The sequence below is a fragment of the Saccopteryx bilineata genome, chromosome 3 (genome assembly GCF_036850765.1).
Source record: "Saccopteryx bilineata isolate mSacBil1 chromosome 3, mSacBil1_pri_phased_curated, whole genome shotgun sequence".
NCBI lineage: Eukaryota > Metazoa > Chordata > Mammalia > Chiroptera > Emballonuridae > Saccopteryx > Saccopteryx bilineata.
Window position 1 is genome coordinate 313,124,322 of NC_089492.1, and position 21,229 is coordinate 313,145,550.

At 50.7% G+C, this 21,229-nt stretch overlaps 2 protein-coding genes across 6 annotated transcripts in view; one reads left to right on the forward strand and one right to left on the reverse strand.

Moving 5' to 3' along the window:
- Positions 1-262: 262 nt before the first annotated feature.
- On the reverse strand, positions 263-8,102 carry FOXA3 (forkhead box A3). 4 transcript variants are annotated; one of them, XM_066271757.1, is made up of 3 exons: positions 7,832-8,101; positions 1,783-1,988; positions 263-1,658 (listed from the first exon to the last, which is right to left on the reverse strand). In XM_066271757.1, exons 1-3 carry the CDS (start codon positions 7,863-7,865, stop codon positions 1,011-1,013), a joined length of 888 nt encoding a protein of 295 aa, XP_066127854.1. In that variant the 5' UTR covers positions 7,866-8,101; the 3' UTR covers positions 263-1,010. The 4 variants fall into 4 exon arrangements, with proteins under 4 accessions (XP_066127854.1, XP_066127853.1, XP_066127852.1 ...); XM_066271756.1 differs by having other exon boundaries at positions 263-1,661; XM_066271755.1 differs by having other exon boundaries at positions 263-1,988; positions 7,880-8,102.
- A 775-nt stretch (positions 8,103-8,877) lies between these two features.
- Positions 8,878-21,229, forward strand: part of SYMPK (symplekin scaffold protein) — a 40,066-nt gene continuing 27,714 nt past the window's right edge. The window contains exons 1-7 of one of the 2 annotated variants that reach the window (XM_066271752.1): positions 8,878-9,190; positions 15,109-15,232; positions 15,359-15,424; positions 17,232-17,285; positions 17,378-17,451; positions 19,714-19,840; positions 20,518-20,767. In XM_066271752.1, the coding sequence (XP_066127849.1) occupies positions 15,128-15,232; positions 15,359-15,424; positions 17,232-17,285; positions 17,378-17,451; positions 19,714-19,840; positions 20,518-20,767 (676 nt within the window). In that variant the 5' untranslated portion in view covers positions 8,878-9,190; positions 15,109-15,127. The remainder of the gene's footprint in view (positions 9,191-15,108; positions 15,233-15,358; positions 15,425-17,231; positions 17,286-17,377; positions 17,452-19,713; positions 19,841-20,517; positions 20,768-21,229) is intronic. The other variant, XM_066271753.1, reaches the window with a different exon arrangement.

Below are 21,229 nucleotides of genomic sequence, written 5' to 3' on the forward strand. Positions count from 1 at the left end.
CTGTGGAGTGGGGGTGGGGAGGTGACCTTGGTCACTGCACAGCCACCTCCCCCTGCTGCCCTGGCCCCACTGCTGCGGGGGCTGCTATCTGTGAGCAAACTATCCTTGGGGTCAGGGACAGCAAAGAGCCAAAGGTCAGGTTGATGCCTCCTCTAGCCCCTCCCCCAGACACAGCCAGCCCTTGGGGGCAGGAAGGAGAGGGGACAGGGAAATAGGAATTCAGGTGTACAAGTTCCATAGGGCCCACCAAGGAAAAGAGACATTCTGTAAGAGGCAGAAATGGTGCCTTTAATATTCAAACACAGCCAGTATCCCAGTTCCCACGCAGTAACCAGACTTCAGTAGAAATTCCCCACACCCGAACAGTCCTTTCTGGTTCCTCCAGAACCAGAGGGGGGAATGGGCTCCAGAGAACACCAAGGAATATTCTCATCTCCACCCTTCACTCAACTCACACCAAAGAGACAGTGATGTCATAGCCAACATGGGCTGTGGTGGCCATCAGGGTGCACAACGGTACATTGATTATGTCAGCCAACCAATATGGTGGCCATCATAGCACCCAATGGACCCAAACATGTTATATGGGGTGGTGGCCAACTTGGCACCTACTATGCCAAGAAGTCCACCAAAAACAAGTGATCACAGCACCCAACAGGCCAAAGTAGATGCAACTGGAACAGCATTACCATCACAACTGAAGGATCAGCCAGGAAGATGTCCATCACAGTGTCCAAGGGCCAACCAAGATGTCATCCACAATGGCGGCCATCAGAGCACCCAATGGATCAACATGGTGGTTTTCACAGTACCCGATGGCCCACCAAGATGTCAAAGGCAGTTATCACAGTACCCAATGGATTGACATGATACCCACAAAAGTGGCAGTCACCACAGTAAGTTATAGACCAACCAAGATGTTAACTGGTGGGGACAAGCAAAGTGTCACCAGGAGAATCAGGCCCTAACAGCCATACCCCACCCACCATGCTCCCACCCCCCACCCCCCGCTAGGATGCGTTCAGAAGAGAACGGGAATAGAGGCCCTGGTAGTAAACTGCAGGCTCCCCAGCCTCTGCCCCATAGCCGCCAAACCCCACGTCCAGTTTAGGAGGCGCTGGTGTTTGTTCTGACATCAGGTTGTTGATGGAGAAAGGGTGATTGAAGTTGTAGGGAGCATCCAGCTTCAGCTCCCCTGGGAGCTCCAGGCCAGTGAAATAGGGGGTGGAGGAAGGCGGAGAGCCACAGTCTAGAGCCCCCACGTCTTCCCCAGCCTGGGCCTCAGGCTCGGTGGGTGGAGGCTGGGGCGGTGAGGTGACTGTGGCCACCGGCGTGGTAGTCGAGGTGGCAGACCCCGCGCTGTTCCTGGGTGTGGAGGTTCCGCCGGCAGCTTTCTTCGCCTTTTCCTCCAGCTTGAAGCGCTTCTGGCGGCGCAGGTAGCAGCCATTCTCAAACATGTTACCTGAGCTGGGGTGAAGGGCCCAGTAGGAGCCCTTGCCCGGCTTGTCTGGGGAGCGCGCCACCTTGACGAAGCAGTCGTTGAAAGACAGCGAGTGGCGGATGGAGTTCTGCCAGCGCTGCTGGTTCTCCCGGTAGTAGGGGAAGAGGTCCATGATCCACTGGTAGATCTCACTCAGGGTCAGCATCTTGCCAGGCGCCTGCTGGATGGCCATGGTGATGAGCGAGATGTAGGAATATGGCGGCTTGGCGTGTGCCAGGGACCGCCGGTACCCTTTTGGCATCTCTTTCCCATGCACCAGCCCCGGGCCCGGGCCCCCGTACCCTGAGCTGCTGCCTCCACCGCTGCTGGCACCCAGGCCTGGGAAGGTGGGGCCCAGGGGTGCTGTGGGGGCTGGGGGCGCCAGGGGTCCTGAGGGCAGTGGAGAGGCAGGGAGCCCTCCGGGGGAGTAGGGAGAGCTCAGAGGGTTCAGGGTCATATAGGAGTTGAGGGGGGCCATGGTGGGCACTGGGGTCACTGGAGAGTAAACCTGCATGGAGAGAAACAGAGATGGGGAGGGGTCAGTGAGTCCCCACTGCTGCTCAGCCCAGGGTCACTGGGCCCATGGTGTGTCCGTCTGTCTGTCTGTCTTACTACTATGAGTACCTTCCATGCTTACTTTTCTCCACAGACAGCTATCTCTTGAAGTCTCTCTCTCACCCCGCATGCACCACCTCCCTGACCCCCGATCCTCCGACCGCTCACTCTCCAATACACCGTCACTCATGATTTAAGTGGTTCTCAAAGTGTAGCCCAGGATACTCTGGGGAGTCTCCAAGACTTAGTTAGTGTTTAGGGTACCCAGGAAATCAAAACTATATTTATATAATGCTAAGCTATTACTGGCCTTTTTCACTCTCTTCTCTTATGAATGTACAGTGGCATTGTCCAGAGGCCACGTGACATGTGACATGGAACAGACCAAATGCACAGGCAGCTCTGAGAGTCCAGCCCTTTCTGTGGAACTGGACACTGAAGAGATTTGTAAAAATGTAACAGTGCCACTCCTCTCACCAAATACTTTGAAATAAAGTTATTTTAATAAAATAACATATTTACACTAAGTTATTTACACTAATGAATTATTGCTATTTTAAAACTAATTAATACATTAATTTTTTTCTCTGTTATTATTTCTTTTTTTTTTTTTTTTTTTTTTTTTTCATTTTTCTGAAGCTGGAAACAGGGAGAGACAGTCAGACAGACTCCGGCATGCGCCCGACCGGGATCCACCCGGCACGCCCACCAGGGGCGGTGCTCTGCCCCCCAGGGGGCGATGCTCTGCCCATCCTGGGCGTCGCCATGTTGCGACCAGAGCCACTCTAGCACCTGAGGCAGAGGCCACAGAGCCATGCCCAGCGCCCGGGCCATCTTTGCTCCAATGGAGCCTTGGCTGCGGGAGGGGAAGAGAGAGACAGAGAGGAAAGCGCGGCGGAGGGGTGGAGAAGCAAATGTGCGCTTCTCCTATGTGCCCTGGCCGGGAATCGAACCCGGGTCCTCCGCACGCTAGGCCGACGCTCTACCGCTGAGCCAACCGGCCAGGGCTGTTATTATTTCTTATGTGGTAACCATTAAGAGACATAACTGCTTGAAGGGTGGTGGCGCAGTGGATAGAGCATCAACCTGGGATGCTGATGTCCCAGTTTCGAACCCCAAGTTCGCTGGCTTGAGCATGGGATCATAGACATGACCCCATGGTCACTGGCTGGAGCCCAAAAGTCACTGGTTGAAGCCCAAAGGTCACTGCCTTGAAGCCCAAGGTTGCTGGCTTGAGCAAGGGGTCACAGGCTCAGCTTGAGCCTCCTTGTCAAGGTACGTATGAGAAACAATTAGTGAACAACTAAGGTGCCATAACTATGAGTTGATGCCTCTCATCTCTCTCTCTTCCTGTCTGTCTCACTTTTTTTTTTTTTTTTACAGGGACAGAGAGAGAATCAGAGAGAGGGATAGATAGGGACAGACAGAAACAGAGAGAAATGAGAAGCATCAATCATCAGTTTTTCGTGGCGACACCTTAGTTGTTCATTGATTGCTTTCTCATATGTGCCTTGACCACGGGTCTTCAGCAGACCGAGTAACCCCTTGCTCAAGCCAGTGACCTTGGGTCCAAGCTGGTGAGCTTTTTTTTTTTTGCTCAAGCTCATGAGCCCGCGCTCAAGCTGGCAACCTCAGGGTCTCAAACCTGGGTCCTCCGCATCCCAGTCCGACGCTCTATCCACTGCGCCACCACCTGGTCAGGCATCTCTCACTCTTATAAAAAAAAAAAAAAAAGACATAACCCACACCAATAAAAACTGCTTGGGGTCACCTGGCTTGTGGTGGCACAGTGGATAAAGCATTGATTTGGAGCCCTGAGGTAGGTGGTTCAAAACCCTGGGCTTGCCTTGCTTCCCACTTCTTTCCCCCTCTTCCTCTCTCTCTTTCTTTCTCTAAAAAATCAATAAAAAAACAGCTTGGGGTCGTCTTAAGAATGATAAGTGGTCCTGAAACCAAAAAAAATTGGACCCGATGATTAATCTACTAACCTAATCTGTATACATAATCCCTCTTCATCTTTTAGGTTATAAAATTACAGTTTTTAGTAAGTCAGAAATATTTGACTATGAGAAATCACGTTTCAACTTCATATCATCTATTTATTATATATCACCAAACCTAGGACATCATGGCAAGCTGCAGTAAATTAAGTATCAGTAAGTATGGGAAACAACCACTTTTTCCCTTTGACATTGGCTGTAAAACCCATTCCATTCAGAAACATTCAAATGGGGGAAAACGTGTTATCAATGAAATGCAGTAGACATTGCTCCGTTTCTCTAAATAACCTTCCACACAGTCTTCCATCCATACAACAAATATTTATTGGCCCCCTACTCTGTGCCAGGCACTGCTCCCAGCACAGCATGGAAAGGTTCCCTTTGATCTTTACTACCGCATTATGGGGAGGCACTATTACGACACCCATGTCATAGTTGAGTAAGCTGAGTCCTAGAGCGGTTGTTGGGGTCACACAGCAGGGAAGGGGCATAACTGGGATTCTGAATCCAAGCAGTCTGGCTCCAGACTGGTGTTCTGGATCATGCTATGAAAGCAGTGACCAAGCAGACTGAAACGCCTGCCCTCATGGAGCTGACAGCCCAGCAGGAAGTAAACAAGATGAGGGAAGGATGAAGCATGGTGGATGGTGACTTCTCTTTCTGTGTGTGTTTACTCCTTCCATCCACTGTCTCCCATCCTCTCTCCCTCAATCCTCCACCTGCGGGCTACCCTGCTCCCTGACCCCCCGCTGGGCTCTCATGGCAGTGGGGATGCTGCTCTAGCTGTAGAGGGTAGGCTGCCACCTTTGCTATGAGGCAGTGGCTCCCATCTTGATCCCTGTCACTGTAAGTGTCTGCAGGTCCCAAGGTCCAGGGAGAAAAGGGAAGTGCCAGGGTCACTCTGGGACTTAGGGACAGGTGGCAACCAACAGAGGTCTGAGTGCCGGTGAGAAACTCTCTCCTCTCTCCTGCACATGTCCATCTGGGTTGCAATTTTCTCCCAGATCTCTTTGACTGACCCCATCTCTGTGTGTATCTGTCCATCTCTTCCTTGCCTCACTACCTCTATAGTCTGTAGCCCTCGCCCCATCCATCCCCCATCCCCATCCATCTCTCCCCTCTCACTCCCTCCTCCCCTCTCTGCTCTCATTTCACTCTTCCCATCTCTCTTCTCCCCACTGTCTCCCCCTCTTGTCTTTCTCTGCTCTGACTCTCCCTAAGTCCATCTCTCTTTCCATCCTCTCCCCCTACCCAACCTTTCCTTCTGTTCTCTCTACCCACCCCTCTGCCACCCCCTCTCACCTTCAGCAAACCTGTATCTGTCTGCCTCCTTCCTTCAGAATTACCCTCTCCCCAGAAGTCTCACATTGAAATTGAAACCACAGCTACTCCTCTCCCCCATGCACTGGTCTCCCCATTTCTCTAAATATCCCCCCACAGAGCTGGCTTTGCCCCCTGCCCAGAATAAGACATGAGGGGAGAAGGTGATGGATTCAGGGTATCAACAGAAAGTCCCTAAGCCCCTCTGCAATCTCCTCCCACTTTTCCAACTCAGTCAGACTTTATCACAGAGGAAGACAGATTGGGACCCCAGGGCCCTCTTTTCCTGGCTACCCACCCACCCGGAAGTCCTACTTGAGGTCTGACCTCCAGCAGTCAGCTGCCCTAATCCACCTTAGGCTTTCCCACGCCCAGGGGCTGGGATGAACCCCCAGTGTCCGGGTCTGAGCCGGATTTCCCTGCCAGGGCGGGGCTGAGATTGTGGGGGAAGCCCTCAGGGGACCTGCACCCCCACCCCAGGAGGCTGAAATTTCTCCCCTTTCATTTCCTTATTGTCTCTGGAGGAGGGTGTGACATGGAGCAGAGGAAGGCAGTGTGAAGCCAGAAGCCTAGTTTCTAGTCCCAGTCTCCGCCATGGACCTCAAGCAGCCCCCAACTCCAGGGGGCTTCAGGTTTTCCATCTCTAAACAGGAGAGCAATTTGACCAGCTGATTTGTGAAAACTGAAGGACATCGGGGACAATTTTCTTCTAGACAGGGAGCTAGCCTGGGAGTGTCAACAGCACTCCAGCAAGAAGGTGTAGAGGGCTAGAAGCAGTACGGGGGACTTCTCAGTTCTCAGTTGCTGAGTGCAAATGTTTCCCCACTGTTCCTCCAAGGGGAGGAAGTGACTCAGCTGATGGGAGACCCTCAGACAGCATATCCACCTCCAGCCCCCCATATGCAACTCTTCCAAAATATGCCCTCAAATGCTGATCACCTCTAGACTGTCCCACAGAATTTCTGACATAATTTCCACATAAACTTTCCCCTAAACTTCAGACTGTGCCCCAAATAACTCTTCCATCCTAGACCCCCCCACAACTGACTTAAGATGTGCCCACCCAAACACTGACTTCCAACTGATTCCCTTAAATCATGTTCCCAAACTCTGAACTCTGACAGTTCAGCTGGGCTTCCCCACTACCTGGCAGCCTTCACCTCCAACCTGGTCTCTGCCTTCTGACGCCTCCAGCCGCTGCGGGTCTCCACCTCTCAACACTCCCAAACCCCTCCCTGGTGGACCTGCCCCACCCCACGTGCACCTCACACCTCCACAGCCCTGGGACTGGCCCCTCCCGGGCACCATGCCAAGCCCCACAGGCCTGGGGATCCAGGAGTCCCACCCTACAGCTTCAAACCCCAGACCCAATAACTCAGGCACCTGGGGGCCCCTGGAGCCCCCAGATCTCAGTCTCATTGGAGAGAGAACTCAGCTGTTCCAGCCTTCCTCCCCCACCTCAAGCCCACAGTCCCCTTCCAGGTTAGGGACCTAAGTATCCAGATTCCCATAACCCTCAACTAGGACCCTATTTCTCCCTCCACTTCACAATGTTGACTATAGAGAGGAGAGCTGAGGAGGAGTCCTTGCAGCAAGAGGAATGGGAGTTAGACCTGGGGAAGGACGTTCCATCTGCTGGTGTGAGAGAATTAAGGTATGCCCTGGTCCCTATTCCAAGGTAGTCTAGTAAGAAATGGAGCTAGTGAGGACATTAGCAATTACTGGAGATTACTGGAGGAGGTGTGAAATCTGAAACCCTCCAGCCTCCAACAAGGAGAATCCCTGCTGAGGGTCTCTAAAAACAATTAAACCGGTGAAGTTCAGTTGGAAGGGGTAAGGGTCAGAAGTGGAGATGGGGGTTGGGGAATGGAAATTGACCCCTCTCCTGCTCTCCTCTGCCAACTCTGACCCCATCTGGACCCCAACCCATCTGAATTCCAACTCTAACCCTCCTGTTATTTCAGACTCTCAAAATCAACCTATCTCTTATCCCCGTGCACTAACCTTATTTCTGACTCTATCCCTGAACCCCAATTCTGATTTCTACCCCAGCACCCCTACTTTTAGCATAATATTCAAACCCTGAGCTCCCATCTCAGATTTCTCTTAAAGGTGTCCTCCCTCTCCCATCTCTTAGTTTCTGTCTTTTCCTCCAATTTTGACCCCCTTCCTAATCTCCCAGCTCTGTCCCTATCCTGCTGTCCTGGAGGTCTGATTCATAGTTTTGGTTTGTTAATTTTACTCCTTTGCATTTGGGGTCGCCAACATCCAGCCCTCACACTAAGCTGTGACCTGACTCTTGCCTAAGTTTTCCTGGCTCCCGTGTATACCTCACTCCTACTAGCGTGCGGAAACTGCGCTCCGGTGCCTGTTCCCGGTCCCTGACTCCTACACCTGGTCTACTTCTCAACTCGACTCGGAGACCCCATTTGAGCCCACACCCCAGGCCAGCCCTTGCCCCCATTTAAACCCGCACCTTGATTTCTGTCCCCCATTTCCCTTTCCGCCATCCCCGCGGACACACCTCGCCCGCCTCCGGGTAGTAGCTCCACTCCGCCAGGTCATGAGCCTCCATCTTCACCGAGCCCAGCATCCCCCGGGCCTGCGCCCCCACCTGCCCCCGCTCCGGCCCGGGGGGGAACCAAGCGCTTCGGATCTCTCAGCCCCACAGCCCGAGTTCCGACCAGCACCCGCCCGTCTGACTGCCCAAGGTCCCCGCCGTCCTGGGCGCCGCGGGAGGCGGCCAAGCTTTATAGCCGGGACACCCCCCCACACACCCCCGCCCTCCCCGGACTCCCTCCCGCGCTCAGACTGGGGCGCCCCCTGCGGGATTGCGAGGAGATAGACCTCAGGCGCCGAGAGCCGCAGCCCGGGGACGCGGGAGCTGGGCGTGGCTAAAGAGCGAGGGAGCTACTGGTAGTAGACGCTGCTAATTATAAATGCCCTGAGGGCAGCACTCTGGGGTCCTTCTACCCCAGGGGGTTTCAATATCGCAACAGGAGAGAGCGAATAGCCAGAGCTCAGCAGCATGACCGCCGCGGAGGAGAGGGGCCTCAGGGCGCAGTGGACTCCAGGGGTCCAGACATGCCGCTATAAGGACCGGTAAGAGACCCCTCGGAACCCATTCCCGTTGGACGGACTGGAATAGTGAAGATCCCGAGGTCTGGAAATGCTCCGAATGTGTAAGTGGTCAGGACCAAAGCTGTAGGCCCTTTCTGCACCCACCTCCTTTCTGTCTCTTTCCAATCTTATTACCTCCTCTCCCCTGCTTCCAGGGGATCAGTGTTTTGATGGCTGCCATGGAGGAGGGTGAGCTGTCTTTCTTCCAAAAGACCCACTTTCCAAAATAGTCCCTCCACCTCTCGTCTCTGTCACCAATCTAAACCTGACTCCTACTTCTGTGATTGTGATTGGCGCCTCTGGTCATAGCCCCCTGGGGTACCGGACCACCTTCAGTCCCCGGGAGCTTCGTAACCCAGACTCCACTCTCTCCAGAACCAGCCGTCCAGGGACTCAGAACCACTACGAACTTCATTTCCCAGAATGCCTCTGTCTCCCGTCCCGCGCCTCTGGCAGGAGACTACACTTCCCAGAAGGCATGACGTTCGGAGGCCGGAAACGGAGAGCAGCCGAAGTAGTCTAGGGGAACGCGGAAGGCGGCTCGCGCGGCTCATGGTTGGGGTGGGGGTCGGCCTGCTGCGTGGACTCCATTTCCCAGCGACTCCACGTGTGCGACGCGTGCGCCGTGTCACGGCGGAGAGCGGAAGATGGCGCCGGCGGCGTCCGCGAAGAGGTGCTGCTGAGGGTGCGCGAGGAGTCGGAGGCCGGAGCCGCGGTGAGCCGGGGTTGGCGTGGGGGCCCAGGGACCAAGGCCCGAGGGACTCTAAGGTGGCAGGGGCGCTGGAAGAGGGCTAGGGGCGCTTGGGAGAGAAGGAAGCAGTGACGTTTGGGACCCTAGTTTCTTCTCCTGCCCGGGATCCTTCCGTGGTTCCCTAGTGCCTTCTGGGCAAAGTTCCAACGTGGCCCCCAGGGCGCGACCGCCTCGCCGGCCACGGGTCAGCCTCTGCTCTTTTCTCCCTTCCAATAGCTGCGCGGACCTTTCGGTTCCTCAACTTTTCACGCGCCTTCCGGCCTCAGGATTTTTGCACATGCTGTTCTCTCTGCCCGCAACATCCTTTTACCTATTCTGCTTGGCTAACTCCCATTCATCTTTCGGGGCTCAGCACCAACGTCACTTCCTCTGCGAAGCTCTCTTTCCCGTCCTCCGTCCCAAAATCCGCCTGTTAAACGCTCTCATAAATCCCAGTTCCTTTCCCTTGTGTCACGTGTGGTCTAATTTGGTTTTGGACCTTTATTTGTTTGGCTATTTGAATAATAAAATACCATGAGCTCCATGGGGGCAGGGACTGGGTATGTGTTGTTACTGCTGTGTTCCCAGCACAGCACCGGTCACACTGAAGATGTCCAATTAATGTTTATTGAATGAATGAAAGATACCCCTGTATGTGAGGGGAGTCGTTCTGATACTCCACAAGGAGAACACCTGGAAGGAAGGGGAAACAGTGATTCTTGATAATAGCAAGACTACTTATTAAATCTTCTTTAATAAGTAGACCGGAAGAAAACACTGATAATTTACATATTACAATACTATGCAACTGTAAAAAAGGAAAATCTCTATACCCTGGTATAGAGAGTGAGCTTTAGCATATATTAAGTGAAAGCAAATGAAAAGAAGGTAATGTTTATATATTTTTTAAAAGGCTAAAATAAAAACTGAAAGAGGAAAGGACACAGGGTAAAAAATTTGGTGTATCTGAATGTATTATCATCATGAAAAGAGTGAGAGGGTTCATCATGAGAAGGTTCATTATGTTTGATGGGGACAGCAGTCGGTGGGAGGCCATGCCCGTTGGCTTGCATGAACAGACCTGGGTGGAGAAGCAGTTCCTTTCAGAGAGGCAGTACAGAGGGGGTTAGATTCTGCAACTGTACTGCTAGGACTGCATCTTGCAAACTGTGGGACTTGACCTCCCTGGCCTTCCACTGTCTGCAGCTATATAAAATGGAGTTAAAAATAGTATCTCCCGCCTGACCTGTGGTGGGGCAGTGGATCAAGCTTCGACCTGGAATGCTGAGGTCGCCGGTTCAAAACCCTGGGCTTGCCCAGTCAAGGCACATATGGGAGTTGATGCTTCCTGCTCCTCCACCCCTTCTCTCTCTCTCTCTTTCTCTCTGTCTCCTTTAAAATGAATGAATAAATAAAAAAGAAATAGTACCTTCCTCAAAGAGTTGGTGTTGCAAGGTTTAAATAAGTTAATGCATGTATTAGAATTGTGACCAGCATGTATTAAATGTTCAGTTAATAATAGCAGTTATTACCTGACAAGGCAGTGGCGTGGTGTATAGAGCGTTGGACTGGGACGCGGAGGACCCAGGTGTGAGACCCTAAGGTCGCCAGCTTGAGCGCGGGCTCATCTGGTTTGAGCAAAGCTCACCAGCTTGGACCCAAGGTTGCTGGCTCAAGCATGGGGTTACTCGGTCTGCTGAAGGTCCGTGGTCAAGGCACATATGAGAAAGCAATCAATGAACAACTAAGATGTTGCAATGAGCAACGAAAATCTAATGATTGATGCTTCTCATCTCTTTCCATTCCTGTCTGTCTGTCTGTCTCTCTCTCTGTCTCTGTAAAAATAAATAAATAAATAATAGCAGTTAGTATTCAAATATGCTAGAGCCAGAGGACAGGGATACTAAGCCCAGTGATTAGGGAAGCCCTTTGGCATTCATTCAGTAGGTAATTATTGAACACTTACTAGATGCTAGGCACCGTTCCATAGTAGGGAAATAGAAAGCGAACACACACACACACACACACACACACACACATCTCTGCCCTAAGGGAGGTTACAAATAGGTAGTTTGTTGATGATACTAAACATGGAGGAAAAGAAAGCAACACAGATGAGGAGGGAGAGGAAATTAAAATTTGAAATAGGATGGTCAGGGAAGAAGACCTCACTGCTGAGATATTTCAGCTGGAACCAGAGGGAATGAAGGGAGAGAGTTGTGCTGTTAACTGTAGGGGAGGAGTATTCCCACCAGAAGGAAGAGAAACACAGAGGTTTTGAGGAAGGGACATGCTGGGCACATTCATGGGACAACAAGAGCAGTGGAGCAGAGAGCAAGAGCAGTGAGGGGAAAAAAGGCAGAGGTAGAAGGAGCCAGATCATATGAGGTCCCGTAGGCTTCGATGAAGATGTTTGCTTTGACTCAAAGCAAGATGTGGGAGTAACTGGCAGAAGGGAGTCTAGGAAGGCGGCTGTTGGCTCATCATTCATTCAGCAGATACCTGTTGAATAACTACTGTGTACAGTAGTATACAGTATGTTCCTTTTAAAAGGGGCGTCTTTTTTTCACCCTCACATTTTCTTTTTTTCTTAAGTTGGAAATGGGGAGCTAGTCAGACAGACTCCCATATGTGCCCGACCGGGATCCACCCGGCATGTCCACCAGGGGGCGATGCTCTGCCCATCTGGGGCGTTGCTCTGCTGCAATCAGAGCCGTTCTCGCGCCTGAGGCAGAGGCCACAGAGCCATCCTCAGCACCCAGGCAAATTTGCTCCAATGGAGCCTTGGCTGTGGGAGGGGAAGAGAGAGACAGAGAGGAAGGAGAGGGGGAGGGGTGGAGAAGCAGATGGGCGCTTCTCCTGGGTGCCCTGGCTGGGAATCGAACCTGGGACTCCTGCACGCCAGGCCGATGCTCTGCCACTGAGCTAACCGGCCAGGGCCCACCCTCACATTTTTGTTAAGTTTGTGCAGTACCATTTAGTGTTTTTCAACCACTGGTCTACAGGTTGGTGCTGATCTGCCAGAAATTTTTGTGTTGGTCCATGAAAGAGTTAACCACCCTGATGTTGTATGAAGATTACAGACACAATCGATCTTAGTCAAATTTGCTTATGCTCTGGGTGATTGCCACTTATCAGGCTGTATCATTGATGAAAATACTATTGAGGTTGTCTTGGACTTCTTTGAAACTTGTAGGCCAGGGGTCGGGAACTTTTTTTGGCTAAGAGAGCCATGAACGCCACATATTTTAAAATGTAATTCCGTGAGAGCCATACAACGACCCGTGTACATTACACATTATCCAATAAAAATTTGGTGTTGTCCTGGAAGACATCTGTGATTGGCTCCAGCCACCCACAACCATGAACATGAGCGGTAGGAAATGAATGGATTGTAATACATGAGAATGTTTTATATTTTTAACGTTATTATTATTTTTATTAAAGATTTGTCTACGAGCCAGATGCAGCCATCAAAAGAGCCACATCTGGCTCGTGAACCATAGGTTCCCGACCCCTGTTGTAGGCTTATTTGAACAACCTTTTGCACTATGTAGAGCATTTACAAATTATGTGCAGTGGACAAAAAGCATTCAGTTAATAAATTTATGTAATATTCAGTGCATCGTACATGTGGAGTTCGGAAATCAAGCACCAGCTTGTACCATGATACATGGTAAGGGTAAGATTAAAATTTTATTTGTTGCGTGTTTCCATTTCTGGCTGGCTAGGTCACTGATGTCCAAGTGTAAAAAGGTTGAAAACCACTACTTTAGATCTTGTCCTGTGTACATAAAAATAGCAGCTATATTTATGTCATATTTACTAGGTTACCAACCATCTATGCTCAAGATAGTTCTGGGAGGTAAACACTGTTAACTACCCCCATTTCACAGAAGAGGCTGGTGACTCAGGTCATTCTGTGTATATGTACACAAATGACAAAAATGGATTGAATTGCACACATTCTATGATACAGCAATCTGTCTCGAACACCTTTTTATGATGACATTACACTGAAATCCACCAAAGTATTTTTTATTTTTTTCCTTTCTCTTCTACTTTTTGGTTTATCTTTTCAGGATTTTTTGCCTTTTTTTTTTTTTTTAACATACATACATAATTCCCTCTTTTGTAAAAAAGGGAGCACACAGTTAACATTGTCTTCCACTTTGCATGTTTTCACAGTCTTTGCTGGAGCCCACTGTTTGTTAATGTATAGAAATTTTCCTCATTCCTTTTTCCCCCTCCCTTATTCCTTTTTACAGTTGCATAGTATTTTATTGTGTGGATTTATCAGTTTTTTAGCCAGTCTCCTTATTTGAGAACACCCGTCTTTTGCTATTAGGAATAGTTTTGTGGTTGATATCCTTATTTCATAATTATGACAGACATAATTTGGGACAGATGTCCAAAAGTCTCCCCTCCTCACCCTATCCCACGCTTTTTTATTTTATTTTATTTTATTTTATTTTATTTATTTATTTATTTATTTATTTATTTATATTTTCCTGAAGTTAGAAGCGGGAAGGCAGTCAGACAGACTCCCACATGCGCCTGACCAGGATCCACCCGGCATGCCCACTAGGGGGCGATGTTCTGCCCATTTGGGCCGTTGCTCTGTTGCAGCTGGAGCTATTCTAGCACCTGGGGCAAAGGCCATTGAGCCATCCTGAGCTTCCGGGCCAACTTTGTTCCAATGGAGCCTTGGCTGTGGGAGGGGAAGAGAGAGAGAGAGAGGAAAGGGGGAAGGATAGAGAAGCAGATAAGCGCTTCTCCTATATACCTTGACTGGGGATCGAACCTGGGATTTCCACATGCTGGGCTGACGCTGGGCCAATGCTCTACTGCTGAGCCAACCAGCCACAGCCTTTTTAATTTATTTTTTAGTGAGAGGAGGGGAGGCAGAGACAGACTCTTGCATGCTCCCTGACTGGGATTCACCCAGCAAGCCCGCTAGGGGGCAATGCTCTGTCAATCTGGGGCCCTTGCTCCATTGTAACCAGAGCTGTTTCTTAGTGTCTGAGTTGAAGGCCATGGAGCCATCCTCAGCGCCTGAGGCCAACTCGCTCTAATCGAGCCTTGGCTGAAGGAAGGGAAGAGAAGAAATGGGGAGAGAGAGAAAAGCAAGAGGGGGAGCGGTGGAGAAGCAGTTGGGTGCTTCTCCTGTGTGCCCTGATTAGAAATCGAACCTGGGACTTCCACACACTGGCCAATGCTCTACCACTGAGCCAACCTGTCAGGGCCACCCCACACCTTTTTTAAAACAAACCATACTATTCCATAAAATAGTTGAAACATAGTTTATTTATTTGTTTGTTTATTTTTTTTTTTTGTATTGATTTTAGCAAAAGAGAGAGAGAAAGAGACAGGAACATTGATTTGTTCCTGATTGTGCCCTGACTGTGGATTGAACTGGCAACCACTGCATTTCCGGATAATGTTCTAATCAACGGAGCTATGTGGCCAGGACAGAACATAATTTATTTAACTAAGCCATTACTGATACATTGAATACTTACTGTGTGCAGGATTCTGTGACTGGTGTTCCTCAGAGCTATGTGTTAGAAAGCTTGCTCTGTTTAACCCAGAGCCTACAGCCCAGAATGAGACTCTGAGACCAGTGAGGTGACTGCTGTGTGTTCATTTGTTCCATCACTCAGCAGGTATTTGGGGTCAGCCTGCTCTGTGTGATGTACTGGAAGTGAGGCTTCCTACTGCCTCTGACCTGAGAGACATCAGTCTCCTCCAGGTTACAACCTTCGTGCACACTTACAGGCTGAGACAGACCCTCGGGCGGGGAGGGGCTTCAGAAGGCCAACGGGGACAGGACAGGCTGGAAAGGTAGGTTGAGCCCTTGTGGATGGTGAGGTGATGGTCCGGCCTATCTTGTTCTTCTCCAGGGAATACTGGACAGCAGCCATGGCAGGCAGCAGTGGGGACAGCATCACCCGCCGGAGCGTGGCATCCCAGTTCTTCACGCAAGAGGAAGGGCTGGGCATTGATGTCATGACCACCTCGGAGAGAGTGAGCCTGGAGAGAGGGGCTTGGAGTGGGCAGGGTGGCCCACCCCAGGCGGCAGAGCCCAGGGCGTGCGGAGGGGGCTGGGCTGGCAAGGCTAGCACCACCCCTCGCCCCTCCCCCTCTTTCCAGGTGGTGGACCTCCTGAACCAGGCAGCACTGATTACCAGTGACTCAAAGATCACAGTGCTCAAGCAGGTGAGGGGATGGGGCGATGGCAGGACAAGGGAAGGGGACGTGGGAGCTGTGAAAAAGAAGACACTGGCACTAACACTGTGTCCCAGCCGTGCACTTAGGCTGTGCCTGCCGTGATCTCAGTGCTGCACAGGTGTGCTCTTGTTTCTCTCCCCAAAGTCCTGTGAGTCAGGGTGATTTTACCCCTATTTTACAGAGAAAGAAGCCTAGTCTCCACTTAAATAATTAGCCCAAGGGCACTCTGCTAGGAGCTGGCTAAACTAGGACTTGAAGGCTGGATTCCAACTCCGAATCCTGTGCTCTGCGTCCTCGTATTTCCTTTCTGCAAGGGTCCTGTCTCCTCGGAAAGACACACAGGTCATGTGACAGTGAGGACCCACAGTGAGCAGAGCTGGGATGGAGGACTCCAGGGGGCTGTGGAGCCCAGAGGAGGCTCCTGACCCAGCCTAGGGATGAGGAGTCAGGGAGAGCTTTCTGCAAGAGGGGACATCTGAGCTGAGACCAGGAGCATGAAGAGAAACCGGCCAAGAGAAGGAGAGGGACTTTAGAAGTCACAAGAGCTTGTGCAAAGGCAAAAGAGAACGTGGAGAACTTGTGAGCGGGTGTGGGGACATAGATGTGGTTCGAAACAGGAGGTAGGTGGAGTTCAGAGGTTGGGGGATCAGGTTGCCTGGATGAGAACCCCAGATCTGCTGTGTGCTCAGCATGTGGTCTTGGGTCGCTGACTCCACCTCAGAAGTAGGGAGGGGTATGGACTGGCCTCCCTTGGCAGGGGAGTAGTGTGAGGGCAACTTAACAACAGCACCTTGGTCGTCGAGGCAGGCCTGGGCCAGCACTGGGCTTACATAAGAACATCTGTGGGAGGCGCTAATTTGAAAGAGCCCGGCAGGTACAGTTACAAGGGCCTCAGGAATGGGTTCTCACTGTCACAAGTGCCTGCTGAACTGTGGCCATGTGGATGGGGAGTAGAAGGGGGGGCTGATGGATGAGCCTTAGGAAGGCGGGAATCCTGTCACGCTTCCCTCTCTTCTCTTTAGTTCTGTGTATGTCGTCCTCACTGTTCACCCAGTAGGGTCTTACTGAAGTCTCCCAAACACGAGCCCTGGCCGGGTTGCTCAGTGAATAAAGCGTCTCCCCAGCGCACCAGGGTTGCAGGTGCAATCCTAGTCGGCATGTGAGAGAAGCAATCAATGAATATACATCTAAATGGAACAGAGTGGAACAGCTAGTTGATGTTTCTGTCTCCCTCTCAGTCTTTCTCCCTCTCCTTATCTCTCCTTCCCTTTCCCCTCTTCCTCCCCCTCCCCCCTTTTTCCTCTCTCTGTCTCTTCCTGTCTCTCTCTCTCTCTCTCTCTCTCTCTCTCTCTTTCTCTTTCAGATCAATGGGGAAAAGTTTCTTTAATCCCTGTTTACAGAAGAGGCCCAGGGGAAGCCACGTGCTAGGCTGTGGTGAGGAGTGGCAGAGCCAGGATTTCAACTGCGTTTATCTGCTACCTGCTCCCATGTTCCTTTCCCTACACATTCCTGTCTGCACTGATAGGACCCTGGTTAGCTGTTTGGGCTTTGTTTTCCAGAATCTAAATTTATTTATTAATTTTTAGAGAGGAAGGAAGAGAGAGAGAGACATCCATTTGTCATTCCACTTATTTATGCATTCATCGGTTGTTTTTTGTAAGTTCCCTGACCAGGGATTGAACTCACAACCTCTGCATATTCAGACGTTACTCCAACCAACTGAGCTACCGGGCCAGGGCCAGGACCCTGGTTTTATATATGTTGTTACTCTTCCCCATCCCCAATATCCTTCCAGGTCCAGGAACTGATTATCAACAAAGATCCCACACTACTGGACAACTTCCTGGATGTGAGTGACCGATGGGAGAGGGGGTATGGGTGTAGGGGTGAGGGGATGGATCCTAGTGCAACCCTGACCCACCTTCTTCCTAATATTGGCAGGAGATCATCGCTTTCCAAGTAGATAAGTCGATTGAAGTGCGCAAATTTGTCATCGGCTTCATCGAGGAGGCATGGTATGGGGCGGTGCAGGGAACCCGGGAGAGCCTGTGGTGGAGTCGCCTTCTTCGGCTTCTGGCCTGGCCCTGCCCTGAGAGTCCTTTCCCCGCTCCGCAGACCCAGGCTCCTTCCCATGAACAGACTCCCCAGCAAATAGTTAATAAGGTCAAAGTCTTGGAGTCACTCATGATTTCCTGTGCTTCTCCCACACTTCACATCTACGTCATCAGTGAGGGCTGTTGGCTCTGCCTCCAACATGTAACAGCATCTGACCTTTTCAGCCATTTCTTTCGCTGTTACACTGGCCCAGGCCATCTTTACCTCCTGCTTAGATGAATACAGTGGCCTTCTGTTGAGGTTTCCTGCTTCCTCTCTCTTTTTTTGTTTAATTGAAGTGAAATTCACGTAACATCAAATTAACTGATTTTAAGTGAATGATTCAGTCATATTTAGCACATTCACAATCTAGTTCAAAACTTTTTCTTCCCCCCAGGACATGCTGTCCCCATTCCCTGCTTCCTCTTGCACGTGGCAGCCAGAGTATCCCCCCAGAATGTAAATTCAACCTCAGCCCTCCGCTCTGAGACCTTCCCTGGCCCACTGGCTCCCCTAATTTGAAACCCACAGTCCTCACCCATGCTTCGTCCTGGTGGCCTCTGATCTTCCCTCATGTCCCCTGGTCTCCGTGTTGTTCCTCAAAAAATGCTGTTCTGCTTCATAGCCTCTCTGCTTGCAAGGGACACTCACCTCCAGGGAGCCAGCAGGCTCACACCCTTGCTTCTTCCAGTCTTCCTCCGACCATCCCCGGGGAAACCCTTCCGGGCCTTGCCAGCACTGCCCCACCCCTCAGCACCACATCTACTCTTCTTTCTGGTGATTTTGGATTAACTTGATGCTTCCGCACAAAAACATCAGCTTCATGAGGGCAGGACTTCTCTGTATTGCAGCCCCCTTGCCCAGTGGCTAGAACAGTGCTGGTACATAGGACGGGCTCAACACATATTTGCTGAACAAGAATTTAATCATGATGGTAACCATGTGGAAGGTTTCCTGTGCTGCTCACTGTTAAATCCTGTCCTTTGTTACCACCATAACCTTCACAGTAGCCTTCAGGGTGGACGGTTTGTTTTCCTCCTCTTACAGAAAGGGAAACTGAGACTTGTGTTACAGTGACTTGCTCAAGCTGAGTCATTTTACCTTAAACATTTATTGGATGCTTTGTGACTGGGAGGAAATAAAGTAGCTCTTATTTTATTAAATTTCTAGTCATCAGGCACTTGTGTACTAAATGCTTTACCTACTTTGTTATTTGATCCTCAAAAAAATAACTGCATTAGTTGTTTGGCCCATTTAACCAAAGATAAAACTGTGACTCAGAGAGAGGAAGTGAATTTCTTGAAGTCACACAGCCAGTATGTGGCAGGGCTGGGATTTTTCAACCATGTCTATAACGCCATTGCCCAAACTCTCAGTGTCCGCCTGGTACTAGAAGAATCTGGTAAGTTTCTGAGTTGCAAAAATGTTCAGCCGGTAGGTGTCTTGTCCTGCTGTGTGCCAGGCGTTTGTGTTGGGCTGAGGGCTGTAACAAGACAGATTGCCTCTACTTTCATGTAGCTGCCGGGGGAGTTTCCTATTTTTTGACTGGTTAGCTTAATATTTCAGGTTGTAGTATGCTGTATAAGTGATATTTATGTTCTGAGGTCTGGGTGTGGCCTTCTTTCATTTTTCTATTTATTGAAGGCTTTTCCTTCCACAAAAAATGAGACTGCCAGTACTCGGGCTGGAAAGGGTCCCCTCTTTCAGAGCCCTTAGACTTAGGTGACAAACTAGTAATATGTAAAGCAAAGTGGTGTAAGGCGGAAATGGCTAATATTAGTCAAATGCTCTCTACACTGTTTGTTCTAAGCATTTTCTATGTATTGTTGCTGTTTCCACAAGTTGTGAGGGTAGGTGCCATTCTAAACGAGGCAGAGTTGGTTGCCAAGATTCACTCAGTTGTCTAGTTCGGCTGCCCCCTGTGTGAACAGCAGGGCCCTAAAAGGATGAAGTGAGAGGTCACATGAGCAAGCTCAATAGAGGCTTCAGGGACAGCTGTGTCCGAAGGTGCCAGCCACTGTTCTCAGCTCTTGGATGTGCTAGTGAACAAGACGGGTGCACTGCCTGAATTTGCCCGCCTTGTTCCAGTCTGGCACACTGACCCTAACTTCCCTTTCTGCACGGAGCCGCGCTTCACTTCCCCAAAGACCACCTTGACCTTGCCCTCTTTCCTCCCTCCTCAGCAAGCGAGACATTGAGTTATTGCTGAAACTGATTGGAAACCTCAACATGCTTTTGAGGGACGAGAATGTGAATGTGGTGAAGAAGGTCATCCTCACTATGACCCAGCTTTACAAGGTGGCCCTGCAGGTAAGAGCTCTCCCCACTTGGGAGCATCCTGACCTGCCACATCTCACTCACAGACTCATCTGTTAGAGTTCAAGACCGGGGTCAGGTCATTGTTTATGAGTAAGATGTACTATTGATCTTTGGGAACAGACAACAATGTCTAACAGTCAGGATCACCATTAACCCATACTTGCATCCGTTTACCCATTAATATATGCATTCAGCAAACATTCCCCAAGTACCGCCTCTGTGACCAAGATGGGCCAGTCCTGCCTTCATGGTGCTCCTGGCCCAGTGAGACGCCCTCATTAAAGAATCACAGGAATACTCATTTCAGGCTGTAGTAAGTGCTATAAAGAAAAGAACACACTATGGTGTGGTGTTCTTTGACGTAATGTAAAGATTGAATTCATTTAATTTCTGCCTCCACGTCGTGAGGTCCTTTGTCTTACTTAAGATTTAAGCTTTTATCACTCTGGGTTGTCATCTGTGAACCTCATGAGAGCAGGACCAGACTTGACTTGGTACCACTGGGTCCTTTCCTTGGTATCACCTAGCACAGGGCTGGGGCAGAGTTGTAACCTAGTGTTGCCCAGGTGAATTTTTCACCATTATTTATGGTTATCTGGGTAGTGATGAAGTTGGCAATGATGCCCTGTCCCCATTTCTCTGTCCATTCCTTCCTGGCCGGCTCACAGTGGATGGTGAAGTCCCGGGTCATCAGTGAACTCCAGGAAGCCTGCTGGGACATGGTGTCTGCCATGGCTGGGGACATCATTCTGCTGTTGGACTCTGACAACGATGGTATCCGCACCCACGCCATCAAGTTTGTGGAGGCTGTCATTGTCACCCTTTCGCCCCGCATGGCTGACTCTGAGGTGCCCCGACGCCACGAGAACGATATCAGTCTGGACCGTGTTCCGCGCGACCACCCCTACATCCAGTACAGTGAGCGTCCCCCAGCTGTGGTGCCATTTGTCCGTCACTGCCCTGGCCCCCTTCCTCTTCCTCCTCGTCCTGCCTGGACCGTGTTCCGCGCGACCACCCCTACATCCAGTACAGTGAGCGTCCCCCAGCTGCTGGTGCCATTTGTCCGTCACTGCCCTGGCCCCCTTCCTCTTCCTCCTCGTCCTGCCTGGACCGTGTTCCGCGCGACCACCCCTACATCCAGTACAGTGAGCGTCCCCCAGCTGCTGGTGCCATTTGTCCGTCACTGCCCTGGCCCCCTTCCTCTTCCTCCTCGTCCTGCCTGGACCGTGTTCCACGCGACCACCCCTACATCCAGTACAGTGAGCGTCCCCCAGCTGCTGGTGCCATTTGTCTGTCACTGCCCTGGCCCCCTTCCTCTTCCTCCTCGTCCTGCCTTTTTTTATTCGTTTTTTAATTTCTAGAGACAGTCTAATACATTTG

Bases quoted from the DNA above. Each gene is read 5' to 3' on its own strand.
- FOXA3 (XM_066271754.1), bottom strand. From the start codon at position 7,948: ATGCTGGGCTCGGTGAAGATGGAGGCTCATGACCTGGCGGAGTGGAGC. The intron at 1,989-7,831 runs GTGCGGGTTTAA...CTCTCCATGCAG, and splicing joins AATGGGGGACAGAAATCAAG to GTTTACTCTCCAGTGACCCC.